This window comes from Lepidochelys kempii, chromosome 5 (genome assembly GCF_965140265.1).
Source record: "Lepidochelys kempii isolate rLepKem1 chromosome 5, rLepKem1.hap2, whole genome shotgun sequence".
Taxonomy (NCBI): Eukaryota; Metazoa; Chordata; order Testudines; family Cheloniidae; genus Lepidochelys; species Lepidochelys kempii.
In genome coordinates, this window is record NC_133260.1 from 103,647,540 (window position 1) to 103,669,243 (window position 21,704).

A 21,704-nucleotide genomic window follows, 5' to 3' on the forward strand; every position below is an offset into this window, starting at 1 on the left:
CTCAGTTTGCCTTTCCCTTTTTTGCAGATTGGGGGAGATGATAAACTTTACAAACAAGGAAGCAAACAAAAACACTTCAAATAATCATAAAAAAAAATTAAAAAAGGCTTACATGAAAAACACTTGTTCAGCACCTCCTCCTTCACATCTCTCTAGAAAAGGAGACCCCCTAGGATTGTGGTCTGGAAGATTTAGGATTTTCATTGAGATTGTGCGGTGTTTGTTCAGATTAAACCCAACATGGCAAAGTAACCGATTTGCCAAGTAACAATTGTAAAAGCTCCAAAGATAGAGGTGTAGTAGTTTGATAGGGAAGGGTAATCTCAGCCATCTTAGACTAGTTGTAGAAACTAAGGATATGTCCACACAGCATTTTGGAGCAAACCACCAAGTGTGGTTTGAGAGACTTGGGCTAAGTGCAGGGCTCATGCTAGTGCCCTAAAAATACCTGTGTAGATAGCACTTTGAAGTTGCAGCTTGGGCTCTGAACCCCACTGTGACGCTGCACTTCATATGCTTTATGAAATTATGCTTATGAATGTGAATATGATGTAACTGGAATATGCTTTATGCAAAAGGTCTCTTGTAAGGTATCATTACAAAGGTTATAACCTACTGAATGTATTCCTCTGATTTGTATGCATGTATCATTCTTGTATCTGAAGCTAGAAATATGAAGTATAACTCTGAGGTCCTATTGTAATTATGCAAAGTATAGGCCTTTAATAGTGGTTTAGAATCTTGATGGCTCCCATTGACTAGGACAATTGGTTGTAGATGGTTTATTTACCTGCAAGTCTTCCTTTGTATGTGTGGGCCAGCCCGTGGGTAATGAGGTCTCACAGGACATGTGACCATGTCACAGGATACTAGAATCTATCTTAAATCTGGTACTTTTCCCATTTAGAAGGAGGGGTGAGGACCCAGAGAGATAAAAGATCCCCACCTTGTGCCAAAGCTATAAAAGTGGGTGGAACAGAACAAAGGAGGCCACCAGGCATGAGAGAGCCCCTGCTTTCCACCTAAGATGTCTGTTGAAACTAACAAGGACTGTACTGGGGAAAGGATTGGGCCCAGAGTAGGAAGGAATCTAGTCTGTGAAAGAAGCTTAGAGGTAATCTCAGCATGTCCCAAGGTGGTCTCTGTGACTGAACTCGTCATACCCACCCCCTCCTTGAGCCTCGGAGCCCAAGCTACAACTTCAGAAGGAGTCTGCCCAGCTGTTTTTGGACGAGTAATGTGAGCCCTACAAACCCAAGTCTGTTGGTCCAAAATATGGTTTAGACACACCCTAAGGGCCCCCAATGCTGTGAGAACAGGTCACAATCTGGACCTATATGATTGTCTTAATATCTGTACCATAACTATGAAAATCTCTCCACCTTGGCTACTGTAATCCTTGAGCTCTGATTGGCTTTTTTTTTTTTTTTTTTTTTAAGAATCTCCAGACAGTTTGCCAGCAGTAAGCTCCTCATACCTCCTCAGCTTCTCACTCACGCGCTTTTATTGGTTGAAAGTGGGAGGCTCAGCAGTGACATAAACGAGAAGGGAATAATACCAAAAAGCAAAGGAGACGGGAGTTTATAAGATATGGGGAAAATGTATTTTAAACACTGTTAAACCATTTTTGACTCATGTCTTTCCTTCCTTCCCACTCCTCCCCCCCAACCCCTCCTATCGCTGTGCAGGCCAGCAAATTCTTGTACACAGAATAACTCTTTACCCTCTGGGTTTACATAGGGAGAATCCTGGACCCATCCTCCAAATTAATTTTGAAACCCCATGTAAGCACAAATAGGACAGTTATTCTGGAGACAGTGGCTTTGCTGACCCATAAAGGAGGGATAATAGGGAAATCAGGGGAGGGAGAAATCAGGACAGAAAAAGAGAAAGAGAAGTGTGGGAGGGAGTTCAGGGTGCGGGCTCTGGGTGGCGCTGATGTCAGGCAGATCCCGGGAAGCAGCGACATGTCCCTCTGGCTCCTACATGGAGGGGCGGCCAGGTGGCTCTGTGCACTGTCCCTGCCCACAGGTGCTGTCCCCGCAGCTCCCATTGGCCATGGTTCCCAGCCAATGGGAGCTGTGGAGCTGACGCTTGGAGCAGCACCTGCGAGCGGGGGCAGCGTGCAGAGCCTCCGTTGCTGCCCCTTTGCCTAGGAACCGGACATGCCAGATGCTTCTTGGGAGCCCTGTGGAGCCAGGCATGGAGCCTGCCTGCCCTGCTGTGCCACCAACCAGACTTTTAACGGCCCAGTCAGCGATGCTGACCGGAGCCAACAATGGTCCCTTTTTGACCTGGTGTCGAAAACCAGACACCTGGTAACCCTAGTACCTGAGGAGAACATTCTTCATGGTCCTTTCTTTCCTTCTTTTAATATCAATGTTTCTCTGGCTGAGCTAGAACATGTCTTTCCTAGAAACAAGGTTGGTTTGTGTGATGGGATTTTTCCGAATCTATGTGTTGATAAATCCCATCTGATCAGTGTATAATATGTCAGAAAAGAAAGAATACAGAAAATATCATCAAGGGATGCTCTGTGTATGCTATTGATTGATCGACTGCATAAGTGCCTCAGAGCACCCGTCATGGACATGGACCTGTTGTGCCAGACACTGTACAAACCCAGAAGAAGAGACTGTATCTGCCCCAAAGAGCTTACATTTGTTTTCTGCCCGCTCACTCACCTGGCTCCTTAGCAGCCTGTCGGGCTTCTGCGCTCTGTTGCTCCATTTCCTTTCATGGAGCACTTGGAAATTTTTGGTTTCCTTTCCTAATTTCAAAATACTGAAATCCTGTGAAACCAAATTCATTACTCTTCTCTGCCCAGCTTTAGCCACCATATTTCACATAAACAGGGAGGGACAGAATCACAACTGTTTCCTTGAATATAGGTTTATGGTCTATTGCAAAATGCCCGTGTAGATCCTGTTGCATTCTCCACATGAAAACTGCACATGACTACCATATTCACTCATGTAGGTTAAAGAGTAGGGCTGTCGATTAGTCAGTTAACTCACATGATTTACTCAAAAAAAATTAATCACGATTAATCGCAGTTTTAATCATACTGTTAAACAATAGAATACCAATTGAAATTTATTAAATATTTTGGTTGTTTTTCTACATTCATGTATACTATATTCTGTGTTGTAATTGAAATCAGTGTACATTATTTTTGATTATAAATATTTGTAAAAATGATAAAAGAAATAGTATTTTTCAGTTCACCTCATACAAGTACTGTAGTGCAATCTTGTTGTGAAAGTGCAACTTACAACTATAGATTTTTTGTTACATAACTGCACTCAAAAACAAAACAATGTAAAACTTCAGAGCCTACAAGTCCACTCAGTCCTAATTCTTGTTCAGCCAATCGCTAAGACAAACAAGTTTGTTTACATTTACGGGAGATAATGCTGCCCTCTTCTTATTTACAATGTCACCAGAAAGTGAGAACAGGTTTTTCATGGCACTTTTGTAGCCAGCATTGAAAGGTATTTATGTGCCAGATATGCTAAACATTCATATGCCCCTTCATGCTTCGGCTGCCATTCCAGAGGACATGCTGCACTCCAGCCAGAGAGCAGGGTCGGAGGCCACTCTATGCGGCTCCTGGATGTAGCGGCATAGCCCCCGTCCGACTCCTACGCACTCCAGTGGCCCCCTCCAGCACTCCAATGGGAGCTGCAGGGACAGTGCCTGAGGCTGGGGCAGCATGCAGAGCTGCCTGGCCACGACTCTGCATAGGAGCTGGAAACGGGACATGCCTCTGCTTCCAGGAGCCGTTTGAGGTAAGCGCCGCCCAGAGCCTGCACCCCAGAGCCTCCCCCCATGCCCCAGCCCTTATCCTCGATCTCAGCCTGGAGCACCCTCCTGCACCCCAGACCCCTCATCCCCAGCCCTACCCCAGAGCCTGCACCCCCTAGGTGGAACCTGTACCCACCTCCACTTCCCCACCTCAGTCCGGAGCTCTCTCCCACAGCCTGAACTCCTCATTTCTGGCCCCACCCCGGGGCCCGCTTCCCCAGCCAGAGCACGCACCCCAACCCCAATTTTGTGAGCATTCATAGCCTGCCATACAATTTCTATTCCCAGATGTGGCCCTTGGGCCAAAAAGTTTGCCCACCCCTGTACTACAGGGCCTGATCCAACACTCATTTGAAGTTGATGGAAACTTCGACTCCCATTGACATCACTGGGCTTTGGGAGAGAACATAAATGATTTACTGGACAATGGTTACAGGGCAGTTCCCTAGGGATACTTTCAAAAGCAGTTGTTGTATAGGTAGAGGTTATGTGGAGGTTTCTGAAACAGACATTTGAGGCAGGAACGTTTAACGCTCACTAAGTAGCAAACTTCATCTGTGTGGACAGGAGTTAAAGCTTGTCTAAGCAACAAATTCCTTCCCCTCGGGAGTCCAGGCAAATCTTCTCTGGGCTGGAACAACGAAACAGATGGCACAAAGTACCTGCTGTGTCTATGGAACCCTTCCCAACCTTTACCTTTTCCCCCCTCCCCACTCCCCCCCTAGAGGAGAGAGATCTGGCTGGAGGGCCATCCAAAGCAAAAGGCTGCAGAAATTTCTCTCTTTCTGAGCTCTGCCTCTCTGTTCCCTCCAACTCCGACTTCCCTCTGTGTTCTCCCTTTTGTTTGTTCTGTCTTACTCATCCTGCCTGGAGGAAGGAGAGGAGCAATAGGTTGCAAGAGGAAATGTTTCACTTTTGATGAACGATTTGTATTGCTACACAAGACTTAAATGTTTAGTTATGCACTGGCTACACTCCGTGGCTCCCGCAGGAGTAAGACTATCCCAAAAGGGATGCTACAGAAGGCTGCAAAAATATTATGCAAAAAGGGCCAGTATAGACTTGATTGAAATGTCCTATTCTAATCTTATACACTACAAGGCCTGTGATGTTAACCTTCCGAATGTAGCAAAAGGAGGTTTTGGTGTGGAATGAATATTTTGGTTGTCGGAACATACTACATGTAAAGTGCATTGATAAGTTTGTTGTTTTAAAATGCTTTTTCTTCTGTTTTTCCTCCTTTCAGTAATTCTGTCCAACCATCTTTTTCTTTTTTTTAAAAAAAAATTAGAATAAGTATTTGTGATAATGTGGCAAACATTTAATGTAAAATACAGATCTTTATTTTCTGACAAATACAGAAAAACATGAGCAACACAATGAGTACATGATATACCAGCAGCAAGTGAGTGTCTTGTGATTAACTCAGTAAAAGGAATCCCTTGGTGTTCCTCATGTTTTGTATACAGCTTTTTCACGTGCTAAAAGGTACTGTAAGTCCATGAAACTTTTGTAGTGAGAGAACGTTGGAATGTTGAGACACCAAAGTATGCATGTTCACCATTAGGTTGTCGAAGATATACCAAAGGCAAATGATCTAGAGGGTCAAATGCTTTTTCTGCATCAGTTAAAGATGACCTCCGAAGGGGAAAAAATGGGAGGTTTTTCTTTTTTTTCTTTAGTTTGTATTTTTATGAATTATAAAGCAGGTCTGAAAGATGTTTTTATTTTTGTTTTCCTGCTCGTATTTTACTTTATAGCTGTCAGGAATGTCAAACCTTGTAATCCTTGTTTTGCTTGAGGTCTCACTGGAGGGGCCTCAGTGATGTGGGTTGGTAGTGTTCTTCACCTTTAGTTGAAATAGTGTGATACTGAATCCTGAACCCTGATCTCTTCTTTTAGTTATTTGTTGGGCATTCAAGCTGAATAGATGTTGACAAAAACAAAATAAAAACATAGTTTTAAACATTTGACTAAAAATTTCTGCCCTCCTAAGTTAATCGGGTTTTACGTACATGGTTTATCTTGTGTTATAATCCTACTAAATCTCCTGTAGTCTATGGAGACTTTCCTATAAAGCAGGGAAGAAAAGACCTAAATTCCCACAGTTTGAGAAAGGCTTTATACTTATAATACATTGCAAAGAAGCAAGAAAAGACAGTTTTCCCTTGTCATGTCATTTCTAAAACAAATTTTTTAATCTCAAATCCCTGTGAAACATACAATATATTTTGAAGAATGGGTAAGGATTGTTTATATTTGAATTACCAGACACAATTCTGATTTTAACCTTAAATCAGACTAGAAACTACTTGTGCTGTTCTGTAGGCACGAGGGCAGATCTTCATGTGCACCAGGGCAGAGCTTGGCATGCCTGGAATGGAGCGGGCAGAGACAGCTTTCTGTCTGTTCTATCCAGGGGGCATTATAGGGCAAGTTTAGCCCATGGCACAAGTTAGAGATGCCTGAGGACTGTTTAAGCTCCCTTTAAATCCTCTTTGTGCTGCCCTGGTGAAGTGCACTGAAGATTCAGCACAAGCGTTTTAGCAAGGATTTTTAGGTCTGAGTTCAGCAGAGCACCTTGGCTTGTAAAATGCACAGTTAGAGAAATCTCTGTTGTGATTACTCAGAATAGTAATAGCGGCTTCATTTGGAGGTTATTGTAATGGTAATGTTTTTTTTGTTGAAAAGTATGATTTAACGTGGCCAGTCAGGGAGTAGTAAGTTCATATGAGAATTGTTTGTATAACTGGAAGTTCATCAGAATCCAGGGTTTCCCCTGACTGTAAATTACTTTTCCTTTCTCACTCCTTTAAATATACAGGCATTAAGCCTACTATTGGCTTTGCTGAAAGTGAATAGAAATGACATTTGTCTTTTTAAATAACCAGTTTCTTCCTTGCATGAGTATGGACAAGCAGGTGAATCATTCCAATCTAACATCCATGTGGCAACTAAAATCAGCTCTGATGAAGGGTAGAAGAGGAATTGTGTGTGCGCGCTGATCATATGGTGGGTGCACATAGATAGTAATATTATTTGATCATCATGAAGAATGACAACTCTGATCCATCAAATGCTTGCAGTCAGATATCATTCTGGTTAGGATCATTGGTATTGCCATATTGGATCAGACCCAGAGTCCGTCTAGTCCAGTAACCTATCTCTGATAGTGGCCAGCACCAGATGCTTCTGAGGAAGTGTGAGAAACCTCCTGCTCCCAAGTAGTTAGAGATTGGTTAAAACCCAGATTTATGAGCTTAACTGTCTCTTCCAGAATTGGTTAGCCTCAATCATTGTAACTCTGGGTATTCTTGTTATTCCTACAAATGTCCGTTCTGTTTCTGAATTTTGCTAAGTTTTTTGGTTACATGGCAGATGTTACATTCAGCTGCACATATGCCTGATCAGCATGCTTCAGTTTGACAGCTGGCTATATGTAGAGCCCCGTGTGGATACAAAATTTATATCTGCAGATATAAAGCGGATATCCATGGAGCTACTGGGCAGGAGACGCACACTGCTGTGTGAAAGGGACCCCTGCCCGGGAGCATGCGAGCTGCTTGCACACATTAACGTGATGAGGGACAGCTGCCGATGAGCTGGGTGGCCACCCTAGTGGCAGGGATTGGGGGCAGGGCGCATAACAGTCACGCCAGAGGAGCTGCCTGGGCTGGGTGCTGGCTCCTGCAAGCAGCGGCCCCACATGCTGCTGCTGTTGCTTCTGCTTCCTGGTAGAGCTCTGCAGATATTCGCTTTATATCCACATCTGTGGATATACATTTTGTATCCATGCAGGGCTTTAAGTATTTGCACGATGGTGGAAGGTACCACAGTGGAAAAGTCAATTTTAGCTGTAATATGATAGCACCATATAATATAATTTACAAAAGATACACTAATTCCTACCATGTAATTTTTAAGAATTTCTGTATTGTGCACATATTTAAAGACTGTAGTCAAAGCAAATCTGTTTTACTAGAAGGGAAGCTAATGTCTCCCCTCCCTCCCAAATTGCTATTAATATTGGGATGCTTAAAATGTAACTTGGGCTTTTGGCCAAGTAAAAAATGGAGCAATGAAAATTTCTTGCCATGTCACATTTTTAATTTGGTGCTAGGCTAATAATCTCATTTGCTCGGGGTTATGCAGATGAACAGCTTTTAAAATAGAGCAAGGAATGAAGGTAACAGAGTTGGTGAATCAGTTGTAAAACGAGCAGACAGAATACAGATGAAAACAATTTAATTAATATGAATGGCACTTTCAGGCCCTGATCCTCCAAACACTTATGTGTGTGCTTTATGACTTCAGTAGGACTGCTGGTGTGTGCTTTCATGTTTTTGCAGGATTGGGGCCTGAACAGACTTTGGTGAATAAACTGATTCAGAGAGACTGTAGTATTTGCTTTCACCTGGTTGCTTCATAAGCATTTCAGGCAGGGGCGAAAGTAACTTTAGGGACTTATCGGTACGCAGGGCGGCGGGGGTCCTCAACCGGAAGGGGCGGGGCCTCAGGCAGAAGAGGCAGGGCTGGGGCCAGACTCCGCCTGCCGGCCAGCCCTTCAGTGCTGCCCAGTCCATGCTGCCGGGCGCTCCGGCTGCGATTTAAAGGGCTCGGGGCTCCCGGCCACTGCCGCTACCCCAGGGCTTTGACAGCAATTTAAAGGGCCCAGTGCTCCCGGCTGCCACTACCACTACCCTGGGGCTCCTGGCCGCCCTACCGCGCCAGCAGCCGGAGCCCTGGGGTAGCGGTAGCAGCAGCTGGGAGCCCCGGGCCCTTTTAAATCGCCGCCGCCGCCGCTACCCCAGGACTCTGGCGATTTAAAGGGCCCGGGGCTCTGGCACTGCTGGGGGTCGCCTGTGTACCAACTCTTACCAGTACAACGGACCAGACCGGATCGGCTTACTTTCACCTCTGATCTCAGGTTAATAGAAGAGTTGAAACTAGAAAATAGCATAATTTAAGAGACACCCACAATGTAAAAATCGTACCTCTGGAATTGTTTTCACCTGCTTTTGTTACAACTGCCAAGTTTTCATTTTTTTGCATAAGAGGAAGAGGAGGTTAAATGGAAACAATGCTATTTCTTGTAAAGTGATTAACATGGAAGGACCTGACAACTCAGAGAAGAGGAAGTCCGTGTTTATTTTGGGCAGAAGCCTGAGTTTCTCTACTAAAGTAATAACTATTTAGAGGAATTATTGTTGCAGTGAAGGGAGGGCTCCAGACTTCATCAGCAGATTAAAACTACTTGGGTAAAGTTTTGTAGGAGCAACTGGCTTGCCATAGAAAGCAATGACAGACCTATATGTTGTTAACAAAAACTGCAATCTTTATGCCATTGAAAGGCTTTTGGCATGGTGCTATAGGCGGATACACTTCAGGTAGTTTTTCTTTTAGGAAAAATGGCTTTCTTGTGTGCCTAAAATGAATATGGCTGTTTCTACTTGAACACTTCTATATTAGTGCCACTCCTTGTGTGACAGCCATTGCCTTGACTGACATACCAGGAACAGAACCAGGAAACTCCAGAGCTGAAAAAAGCACAAGCATCTACAGTTTGAGCTAAAGAGCCAGGCTCTGTAGGTCAGAGCTTTAACAGTCCGGTATGCTCTATTGATCAGACACAGAGGGAGGATGCATAACCCACAGTGGGTTACACTTGCACCTAGAGAAACAGCCTACAGTTGCTGTGAAACACTGATTCTGTGTACTAGTTTTATTTTAATATAATAAAAGCGATCTCTGATTTCTTAGTGTTGTAGATCTTATTTCAGAATTGTCATCAAAATGGTCTTTTGCCCATGTTAATTAACCTACTGCATTAAAAAAAATGCTTTGCAGTACTTTGGTAGGTATATTAAATTGGATCACATTGTAAATGGGTGGAAATCAACATTTTAAATAGCAATTTGATGTATATTGAAAAATCTCAAGCAATAGAGAGAAGGAATTTTGGTCTGACTACACAATCAAAGAGTAGCATTCCAGAAGATTCTTTTATGAAACAACAATATAGTTCATCAAGTCTAAGAAAATAAATAGATTGCTGTTTATGACAATCTAATGTATGTGTCCAGACTTGACTTCTAGTAAAACAATAGCTTCTTGTTAATTACACAACAAAATATTGTTAGAAATCTACTACTTGTACAGTACATTTTTATGATTCAACGTTTGGTTGTAAATATTCTTTATAACAAAAAGCAAGTGCTGAATGAGACCAAGTGGTTTTATATAAGCAAACTTTAGAGGGTTTTACCAGTATCTATCTATCTTATAAGTTTTGATTATACTGAAAAATTCATGATTGTTTCATATGAGAACAAAGACAGTCTTAGCCTAGTCAGTCATGTGCTCTGGGGTGCATTTTAAAAAGTCCATCACCAAATTGAGAGGTTCTGAGTGATTTCACTGCTTCTGATGGAGTTCACCCCCTCTGGGTCCAGCTAAGCCATTCCTGCCAGAGATGACTTAGTCCTGAGAATGATTAAAAAATACTACAGAAGAACAGACTTTTTTTTTTTTTGAAGGGAGTAGATGTTTTCATTGCCTCCTCTATATCCCAGTATAGTGCTATACTGTCATTGTTCTCAGTTTATTTTTTCAGTTTCAGTTTTAGCATTAAAGTGCATATCATATAATCTGTTGGGTTGTGTCCCAAGTCATTTTCTCTCCTTCCTTAGTTATGGTTATGAGAGAGCATTTTTGTATAAATGGGAATACAATTTCTTCGTTGGTCTTCTCTGTGAGGACATGCACACTGGTACATGTGATTGATCTGGGAGCAGAATGTTTGACGGAGCCCCTTCTTAAAATATTGGCATAATATTTGAGTCTAGTTCGTACAGTGCTTCTAGACGTTGTTTTTACCTTTATTTCCTGTCAGAATAAATTGGCACTTCAGGAAATGCTAGGAGAATAGGCGCATTTGCTGAAAACTGAAGTCTTTCTACTTAAAATTGTATTCTAAGCTTTCTCTTACAGAAGAAATGTAACTGTTCTAGATTGGGCTAAAACACAACTGAACAGGGATTCATTTCTGAATTGGCCAGAATGTGACTCAGTTGATATTCCTTCTTACACATCATCAGCTCAACCTCTGACCTGTCACTGAGGGGATAACAGGGTTGCACAGGTGTAATAGAGGGACTAATTTGGCCTGTAGAAGCTCTGAGTTTGTAGGGCTGACAATTAAGAAGCCTGATTTTTCCTTTTAAAATGAACATATTTGTTTTAGAATTCATTGAGAGGCAATAATCATGGAACTTTACAAAGCCTTTTTGTTTTTCCCATGCAGAGTCACTTTTCACGAAAGCTTAGGCTCTAATAAATTTGTTAGTCTCTAAGGTGCCGCAAGTCCTCCTGTTCTTTTTGCAGATACAGACTAACACGGCTGCTGCTCTGAAACTTTTCAGAGTAGAACTGCATTGTAAATTGTAGAGGAACTCACGTTTTGCTAAACTGCCTGAGAAATTATGCAGTCCTAACTCAGTACTATAATTCAAGGCTTCTGTGCTTCAAAATGCTGATGTTACCAGTGAAAAGCATCCCAGTTTTGTTTTTTTTTAAAATCTGTATATTTATGTAGGAAATTGTAACAAGTTTACGAATTATTGCCATGTAAATATGGGAGATACCAGATCTTGTGTAGCTCTTTCAGTTTTCCTGGCTTTTTAAAGCCAGCAAATAACCTTCTATTTTTTCTTTTTTAGACAAATGCTCTAAACACAATGAAAAGATGGCCTGCCTTACAATGACAGAGATGGAAGGAACAGCAACTTCTATTCTACACCAAAATGGTGACATCCATGGGAATGCAAATGCTCCCAAGCAGACAGAGCCAGTGCTTCAGGTTTACCTTTATCATTCCCCGGAGAAGACCGAAGGAGATTATCTTCAGTTTCCAGCTGGCGAATATATTGCAGAAGAGATTTGTGCTACTGCTTGTAAGGCTTGCGGTAAGAATATGTATGATGGTTTTCCTAGTAACGGAGTGATATTGTTTCAGCTTCATGCAACATTAGTTTTTAATATAGTGTGCACAGGCCCTGACTAAAATGTTTTATGCTATAACCTGTGCATGTATAGAACAATGTTTTTGTTTGTTTATTTCTGACCATTCTCTGCTCTGTGAGGTCATTATTTGCTGATTAATAGTAGTTACCTCCACATTAGCCATTCAAAACTTTAACTATTAAGGAAGGGTTTATCAACCGAACTGTTTATACCAGCCCTGCAAAGCACCCCGATGCACTTTGTGACCCAAGAGTTAGAAGCAGTGTTCCCTCTAATTTTTCCCACCTATGTGTGGAATTAATTTTGTTAGGTGCACCAATATGGAGGTGATGTGTGAGGGGGCTCAGGGCTGGGGCAGAGGGTTGGGGTGCAGGGGTGTGAGGGCTCTGGCTGGGGGTATGGGCTCTGGGGTGGGGCTGGGGATGAGAGGATCAGGGCTGGGGCAGAAGGTTGGGGTGCAGTGGTGTGAGGGCTCCAGCTGGGGGTGCGGGCTCTGGGGTAGGGCTGGGTATGAGGGGATCAGGGCTAGGGCAGAGGGTTGGGTGCAGGGGTGGGAGGGCTCTGGCTGGGGTGCAGGCTCTGGGGTGGGGCCGAGGATGAGGGGTTTGGGGTGCAGGAGGGTGCTCCGGGGCTACGGTGGGGAGAGAGGACTCCCCCCCCCCCCCAGCTCTCTCTCCCTGCAGCAGCACCTGGACTCGGGGGAGAGGCACCTCTCTCCCTGCAGCAGCAGCTCTGGGGCTTGGACTGGGGCTGCAGGATAGGTGCCCCTTGCCTCACCCCAGCAGGTCTGGGTTCATGCCGTGGGAGGAGCACTCCTGCCAGGCCTGGGGCCAGGCTGGGCCACAGCAGAGTCGAGGCCAGTGGAGGGGCACCCTGGACGAGGCAGGTTGGGGGCTGGGAGAGGGGCGCCCCTTTCCCCGGCCGGTCCACTGAGCACCTGCGCAGTGCTAAATAGGTTGCTGCACAGCCACACAGTTTACAGGAAACTTCGGTTAGAAGTGCAGCTGTCTGGAGGGCAATAATTCTCTTTTGCAGTAATGTTAATGTTTTGAAATGTATTTTTGTTCCACTGGGAATGAAAACCAAAACCTTTCAGATGTTTTTATGAAGTGGAATTATGTTGAAATGGTGGGTTTTGGATTGACAAACTGAGCTTTTCAATTTGTGTCTCACTGTATCACTGTTGCAAAAAAAGTGAACAACATTCTGGGGTGTATCAGCAGGAGTGTTGTAAGCAAGACACGAGAAGTAATTCTTCCGCTCTACCCCGCGCTGAGTAGGCCTCAACTGGAGTATTGTGTCCAGTTCTGGGCGCCACATTTCAGGAAAGGTGTGGACAAATTGAAGAGCAAGAAAAATGATTAAAGGTCTTGAAAATATGACCTATGAGGGAAGATTGAAAAAACTGTGTGGAGGGTTAGTTTGGAGAAGAGAAGACTGAGAGGGGACACGATGACAGTTTTCAAGTACATAAAAGGTTGTTACAAGGAGGAGGGAGAAAAATTGTTGTTCTTAACCTCTGAGGATAGGACAAGAAGCAATGGGCTAAAATTGCAGCAAGGGAGGTTTAGGTTGGACATTAGGAAAAAGTTCCTAACTATCAGAATGGTTAAACACTGGAATAAATTGCTTAGGGAGGTTGTGGAATCTCCACCTTTGGAGATTTTTAAGAGCAGGTTAGACAAACATCTGTCAGGGATGGTCTAGATAATACTTAGTCCTGACATGAGTGCAGGGGACTGGACTAGATGACCTCTCGAGGTCCCTTCCAGTTCTGTGATTCTATAATTACCTGTCTGTAATGTCAGAAGTGACCAGAGAATGCGGGATCAGAAAAAACCTTTCTTGACAAAAATGTCATCCAAACTAATATGTCTCTATGACAGTTTTCAGCTCTGACAAAATATGCATATTTCTATGAAATTTCACTTTCCTGAAAAAGTTCTGACCAGCTGTAGTTAGAAATAGCTGTTGTAAGGAGGCCCTATGGCCTTTAGCAAGTTCAGGATAAACTTACTTATATGTATGATAATTTTGCAAATGTGAATAGTCCCATTAAGTACAGTGGGACTATTTGTGTACGTGAAGTTACTTGCATGCATATATGTTTACAGGACCAAGGCCGTATTGGGTAAATATGGCAAGCAGTAAATAAAAAATAGTTCACTTTGGGCCATAGAGAAGTAAACCCCTTTTATTGGGAAGAGAATCATCAGCCAGGACAGTGGGTTGTTATGAAATCTTTTGAAAGAGAGTAGATATTACATATTTACACACAAGGAAAGGATTCCTTTAGAACTGTTTCACTTTTGGCCTTATTTTGAAATGAATGGAAGCTGAGAGTGAAAGTCAAATAATTGAAAAAGGTTTGCTCTTTGTGTACACACTTCAGCTAGTTTTTAAGTACTACTGTATAACAGTCAAAGAAACGGTATGGGGAGAGAGAAATTAAACAGCAAAAAACTTTGCTCTCGTAAGGTCTAATTTAAACTAAAAAAAGAAATGATAAATAGAGCTGAGGCTGGAACTGTGTCTTTAATTCATATCTACTGTAACTAGGTTTTATTAGGGGTTGTGGAACAAGGGGTTGATTTCACATGTTGTACTTTAGGTCCTACAGTCCTTGGACACTCTATGGTGATTTAACAATCCATCGTTCAATGTCATCTCCTTCGGTTTAAACATATTTTCTGTTGCTTAGTCAATAAACAAAAAAACTAGATTGCCATTTTGCTTCTCTTTTTTCAGAGATGTGAAATACTGCATAGGTTTCCAATGTGGTGATTATTAATTTGTAATACAGTAGCATCTAGGAGCAGGATTCTGGACTTATGGTCTGATATGGCATGGCAAATCCTACATTCCTACAATGAATTTTTTGTGGGGAGGGTAGGTAATATAAGGCACATGAAAACACCGTCTACCAGTAGTTAGTGAGAGAGTGAAAATTAATGTGCATCTTTTTGAATTCCAGAATAACACTGCTAAAGTAGGTAGCCCTGAATATTGTAGTGGTACAAATTTTTTAAAATTTGGAGACATGAGAATATTTGTCTGAAGTTTTTTGAAATCTACCTCTGTAGATTTCTCCTGCTGGGATTTGCACTATTCCATCAGTATTGCAAGACGGAAATCATGTTGAAAAACAGTTCCCTTTTAGAGAATATGAATGCCTCCTTGCAAATGTAAACACTCAATATGTGGTTATAAAAAGGGAGCATGATTCCATCCCTCTCAATTCCTTCTTTTCCAATCAGCCACAAGTATTTGAAGCCATTTACGTATGCCTGGAGTTTCCCTGCGTTGTCTCTTAAGAATTCTGTTTTCCTGCTTTTAAAATATTTCCTCCCCCCCATAGTAAATAGTTTGTAGTTAATTTAGAAAAGTTTTTAGTGTGCACTGTTCTCCTATTGGGATTGAGTTGTTGTAGGCATTTGAGAGAGACATCCTATGCTGACTCCAACTCTATGCTGTTTTGGGTCTGCAGGACTTTATCTGATTTTGGCCACTTGGGTTGGTTTCACATTGACTCTGCTAGTTAAGTCCCATTGTATTGTTCATTGTTCCCTTTGATATTTCAGGCATGTCTGAGACTGACAAATAGCCTGGTTTTAATTGTGTATCATGCAATACAAAAATGTCTGTAGCAAACTATCATCCTCTGTGTCTTTTGTGTCTTAGGCAGAGCATCATCTTGGACAGCATGTCTGTATGTGCAGGATACTGTTGTTGATGTGTAAAGAGACTGTTATTTAAAGTGGTTTCTTTGGCAAGGAATCATCAGATTTGGACAGTGTCAGGTTTAGCTTCCATTGGTACCAGTTTCTTCTGATCCTCAGGTTTGTCAATCTGACTCTTAAGTTTTTCTAGGATTCAGTGTCAGTTCCAATGCAGTCTTAAATCAAAATCTTCTAAGTATCCTTGGGATAAGCAATCAAAACCTTATGGCTGTAGCCCCTGTCCCAAAGGCCCTTTGGCATTGTCCGAGGAACAGACAAGCTATTGTCTTCTCATACACAGAAGGAAAAATTGGAAACATGCCTGGAGAATCCCCTTAGACCTGTGAGGAGGGATGGCACTCCAGAAGGTGTAAGAAACCCCATGATTCTAAGAATAGGTCAGAATAGGAAGCATTTGCAGATCAAGGGACTCTGCACTGTTACCATTAACATCTCTATAGGTCCTGCTGCCCAGTTATTGCTATTGGATTCAGCATCTATAGACGCCTACACACTGGTGGTGGTTAGAGATGGTGGTAGAGCGTCTCCATAACTGAATGATTCCTGTGTTACCTACATTTGATTCCAGGACATATTGTTGGAGTCTCATAAGATCTTCATGAGGAAGTGTTGTTAGCTGAAATTTTTCCTGTGAGTCCTGTGTACCAAACTGCTCCTTTTGTTTACCAGTATTCCGAATATTTTGGTCTGTTTGCTTTAATCAAAGAAACCAGGTTTGTACCATCTGAGTTCAGACAGTAGAAACCAGAGTGATGGAAACTTTGAGGTAGTGCACTATTTATCACCTGTCTCTGAGGATTACTTCCTTGGTTGTTATGACATCAGCAAGAAGAGTAAGTAAATTTGAAGTTTTTATGGATTGTAAGGCCAGAAGGGATGATTAGATCAACAAGTCAGACCTCCTGTATATCAAGACCATTAAATTTCATTGTTACCCCTGTGTTGAGCCCATTAACTTGTGTTTGACTAAAGCATACCTTCTGGTAAGGGATTCAGTCTTGATTTGAAGACATCAGGAGATGGAGATTCACCATATACCTTGGTAATTTGTTCCGGCGGTTAATCATCCTCACTTTCAAAAACATGTGCATTATTTTCAGTTTTAATTTGTCTTGACTTGTCTTCAGATTCCAGCCATTAGTTCTTGTTATCCCTTTCTCTCCTAGATTAGAGAGCCCTGTAGTACCCAGCACCTTTCCCTTGTGAAGGTACTTATACACTGTAATCAATTCACCTTTCAGTTTTCTTTTTGGTAAACTAGGTGAATTGATCTCTTTAGCTTAAGTCTCTCACTGTAAGGCATTTTCTCCAGCCCTTGAATAATTGTTGTGGCTGTTTTCTGCATGCTCTCAATTTTTTCAACATCCTTTTTCAAATGTGGATGTCAGAACTGTACTTGGTATTCTTGTGTTGGTCTTGCAAATGCTGTATATGCAAAGATAACATCACTTCTCAGTTTATACATCCAAGGATTGCATTAGTCCTTTTTGTCAAAATATCACACTGGGTGCTTGTGTTCAGTTGTATTCTTCAACTTCATTATTATGTGCTCAAAAAGTCCCGGCTAGGAAGAATTATATGGAAAGATATGTTTCAGACCTATATTCTGTCTTCTGCAAAGTCTTTCCGCAGCAGTCCTGACTGGCCCAGTTATTTGAGATTTTGTTTACATACTGTATACGAGATTTCATTTCTTAAGTGCAGTAATATTCTGGCACAGAACACATGGGCACTTCTTTAAAACCGAGAACAAAACATAAATCATTTTGGTGGGACTTACTGTGTTTACATCAATGACGTTTCCTTTGCGGGTGTTCGGTGCCCAACTGGAATTATGAAAGCTAAACTCTAAGATGTGAATTGACGTGCTGAGCCATATTTGTTTCCTTGTATTTTATGCCATCCTCTCTGTTTGCTTTTGAGTATTCCAATCTCTGCATTGTTCTTCACAGAGCAACAAACAGCAGATCTTGAGAGCAGCAGTTATGTGACCTTGATTGAGGTTTCTCACTTTTATCAATATGCTGCCCTTATCCGTAGCGAAACATACTGTACACCAGATTGACTTTGGAGTTTTAGCTGCTGTCATTACAACTCAGGGACCCTTGCTTCATTCTTAGTGAGGGATGAATGGTGCTCAGTGAATGAGGCAGGGAACCACATACTGAACAGTAAAGATAAAAATATATTACTGAACAGCCCCTTTATTCACTGTGCATCATCCAACTTGCATAGTGAATTAGGCAGAAGTCTTCTGGGTAAAATATATACTCCTAGGGGCATTTTGCACAAAAAAAATTCTGTGCACAATATTTTAAAATTCTGCAATTTTTATTTGTCAAAATAACACTACATAATCATGCCAGTTTCAATTATTTTGGTAATTTGTTTCAAAATACCTGTCAGCAACTATGTCTGTAACAATACAGACACACACAGTAATTCCCCCAGGGGAAGAGAGTTAAAGAAACTCCTATGACAACCCAGTTTCTGTTTCTCTGCCCCTTCCTCCCCCAGAGCCCAGTTGAGGGACCAGACACCCACAACCTCCAAGCCCACCTGCACTCCCCACCCCCCCCAACCAATACACCTAAACCTCTTGTCTCCAGAGCCAAACCGCGGGAGCCCCCCCAGACCAGATACTTGCACTCTCCCCCACAGAGCCCAGGGATCCAGAGGGAGAAAGAGCCTGATGCTTGGACCCAGGCTTACACAGAGTTTCCTACATTCCCTCAGGGCATGCTGGGAACTGCAGCTGCCAGGAACCCTCTAGCTCTCTCTCCCTCTCCCCAGCAATGTCTTTTATGTGCAAGCTGGGCTCTGCCAAGTCCAGTGGTAGCTGGCAGCACTACAGCCCATTTCTGTGGGGGAAAGGAAATTCTGCGTGCACAATGTTAATTTCTACAAAAAATCTGCATTGCGCAGTGGCGCAGAATTCCCCCAGGATTAAATATAGAGGTGTGTGTCTCGTAAAATCTATAAAGTACTTGAAGTAAAAGATATCCTACAAGTATTTTGTACATCAGTTCTGTCTCTTTCACCGATCTGTAGAATGGGTGGAGCCCACACTTCATATATCAGAGAGAAACTGAATTTGATTGGATAGGATAAATTAATGTTAAACTCTGTAAAAATGTTGTAACAGTTTGATTTATTTCTCAAATTCATACTTGGTCAAATATGCTTATTGAACCATGAAGCTTCTACTCAGTTCTTTACGTTTTATCCTGTGACATAATGCATTTATTACGAAATAGTGCTGGGTTATTCCTTGGGGTTTTTTAGTTTAGTTTTGGTTTTTCTTTACACAGTGTTTTCCATCTCTCTGTTTTCCTGTATGTCCATGACTTTTATTTCTTGAAAATCATCTGTAAGGGCTGGCAGCTCTTGCAGATTTTGCTGGCTCCAAACCAAGCAAGTGTCAGATGATTTTCCCATTAGATTCCTCTTGTGAGTTAGACAGCTTTACTGTACACTTTTTGTTGTAAGCCTTGTACCTATGTGTGTAGGGACAGATGCTGTTCTGCAACAGCTTCAAATCAATGAGGACTCAAGAGTGAATCACATTTGCTGAGCAAGTTATTGCTATTACATATAAAGAGTTGATTAAGCACATCGGAAATGTAAATGAATCTTTGTTATTTTTGTAGCACCATATGCTTTAGACATGATGTAAGGAGAGAGATCTCCTTCGCTGAAGAGTTGAATCTAACCAGACGTTGTACAGAGCAGGGAGCGTTGCCACATGCAATTTCCTCACCACACCTTAATTTCCCCTTTTGTGCATGCATCTTTGCTTAGTTTCCTTTTAACACTTGCCTGTTGTGTGTGTTGTGCTTGATAGCCCCTACCGAATGTTTCTTTTGTTTTTTAACCTGTGCCTAACTTATTTGCTTGTTTTTATTCCTCCTATTCTGTTTGTATACGATTTACCTACTACTCCCATTACCTTTCCTCCTCTTTTTGAACCATCCCTTTTCCTTTGTCATTATGACTCATGCCTATGATATTTTAGCTTTCATCGCAGCCCCTTTTCCCTTGACCTCCAGACAGGTATCTGACACCACAGCATGCATCCGATGAAGTGAGCTGTAGCTCACGAAAGCTTATGCTCAAATAAATTGGTTAGTCTCGAAGGTGCCACAAGTACTCCTTTTCTTTTTGCGAATACAGACTAACACGGCTGTTACTCTGAAACCTGTCAAGCTGCAGTGGCCACCCTACATGCCATCCCCATTGCTAGGTAGCAGCTCCATATTGGGAGCAAAGTTTAAGAAACCACTTTTAGAATAATCTGTTTCCTGTTTGTCAGGCCCAGTCATAAATCATGGTAATTGTAGCTCCTCAGTCTGAGAACCAGCTCATAGCTTTCCCAGGCATAAATTAAACATCAACAGGATGTGAACAGGAAATTTTCTCCTGTTCAGCAAATGAAGGTCCTTTTCCAGCTATTTCATTTAGAAAAGTCAAGATATTTCAAGTCTAAGTGGCTGAGAATCTTCCTCTTTGTGTTTATTTAATTTTAATTAATTTTAAAATAATAATCTTAATGATGAACATTTTGGGAAAGCAACATCTTTGTTAAAGATTCAGCACCACTGTCCATTCCACTTAGCTCTGAGAGTGTACAGTGATCAGGCTCTGAGATATCCAGGAAGTCCTCCAGCAAAATCAGGGAAGGCCAGAGTTGATATTGCTGATATTGCTAAAGTTTAAAAAACAAATGAAAAAACAAAAAACAAAAGCAGAAAATGTTTTTAAAAATCTTTCAGGTCTTTGTACATCATAAAGAAGCAAAAAAAGGGCACAGGATCAACTGATGGGGGGGAAAAAAAAACTTGGCAGGTCACATCCAAAGGTCATCATGGAATGCATCCGATGACATGAGCTGTAGTTCACAAAAGCTTATGCTCAAATAAATTTGTTAGTCTCTAAGGTGCCACAAGTACTCCTTTTCTTTTTGTGAATACAGACTAACACGGCTGCTACTCTGAAACATGGAAAGATGAGTACATCTTTGTTCCAGGAGGCTAGATTTTCAGAGGCGTACTTTTGTGCATGTGTGTATTGGGAGTAGGGTGTATGTGAAACTGTGCCTTTGAAAATCTGTTCTTAGGTTTGCACTTAAACCCCCCCCCCCCCATCCCACTCTCTTTATGGTCAGAGTCTTTCTTTCATAAGCTTTGATCTAACATTTAATCTCTTTTGTCACTGTTGGAAGACAGGATAATGGGCTAGACGGGCCATTGGTCTGACTCAGTATGGCCGTTCTTATGTTATGTTCTTATGCCAAAGGTATCAGAAGGCCCAATTTCTGGTGTCAGCCAAGTTTGTTAGAGATTTGCAGTACGCAGGAAACTGAGCACGATCGCTCACAAGAACATTCAGTTCTCAGTCTCCCAGCTTCTCTTCATCCTTGAATTCCATAGGCAATAGATTCCTGAGAAACTTTTTAACATTATTAGGCACAGCTGTATAGCCAGAGCTTTATAATTATATAAAGTGATCAATTTAGGTGTTCAGTAATTTTATTGACATACTGCAATATTGTAATCACTTGTGAGGTGTCTTTCTCTTTGATCTGATAGAAGATATTCTGTGAAAATTTTCTCCAATGGAAAATTGGGTTTCAACTAAACTAAAATGTTCACATCAAGCGTCTGCTTTCCATTGTTTCATTGGAAAACCAAAACCCCCCAAAATGAAAACTTTAATCGGTAAACCATTTTCGAGCTAGCTCTAGTTCAGGGGCAGGCAAACGTTTTGGCCTGAGGGCCACATCGGGTTTCGAAAATTGTATGGAGGGCTGGTTAGGGGAGGCTTTGCCCCCGCCTCCTATCCGCACCCCCCCCCGCTTCTCCTCCCCTGACGCCCCCCACCTCCCGCCCGGGACTCTTGCCCCATCTACCACCCCCCGCTCCCTGTCCCCTGACTGCCCCCCACCTCCCCATCCAACCCCCCTCCTTCCTAACTACCCCCTCCCCCCCCCGCGCCCGGGACCCCTGCCCCCATTCAACCCCTCCCCCCTGTTCCCCGCCCTCTGACTGCCCCGACCCCATCCACACCCCCACCCCCGACCACCACCCTGAACTCCCCTGCCCTCTATCTAACCCCCCCGCTCCCTGTCCCCTTACC

General features: G+C 42.4%; 1 protein-coding gene across 13 annotated transcripts in view; it reads left to right on the forward strand.

The window, feature by feature from the left end:
- JAK2 (Janus kinase 2) overlaps positions 1–21,704 on the forward strand; it is a 159,146-nt gene that overhangs the window by 45,793 nt on the left and 91,649 nt on the right. For 12 of the 13 annotated variants that reach the window (XM_073345260.1, XM_073345264.1, XM_073345267.1 and 9 more), the window contains one exon: positions 11,526–11,771. In XM_073345260.1, coding sequence (XP_073201361.1) covers positions 11,526–11,771 — 246 coding nt within the window. Of the gene's footprint in view, positions 1–11,525; positions 11,772–21,704 lie in introns of those variants that run through there. The other variant, XM_073345272.1, reaches the window with a different exon arrangement.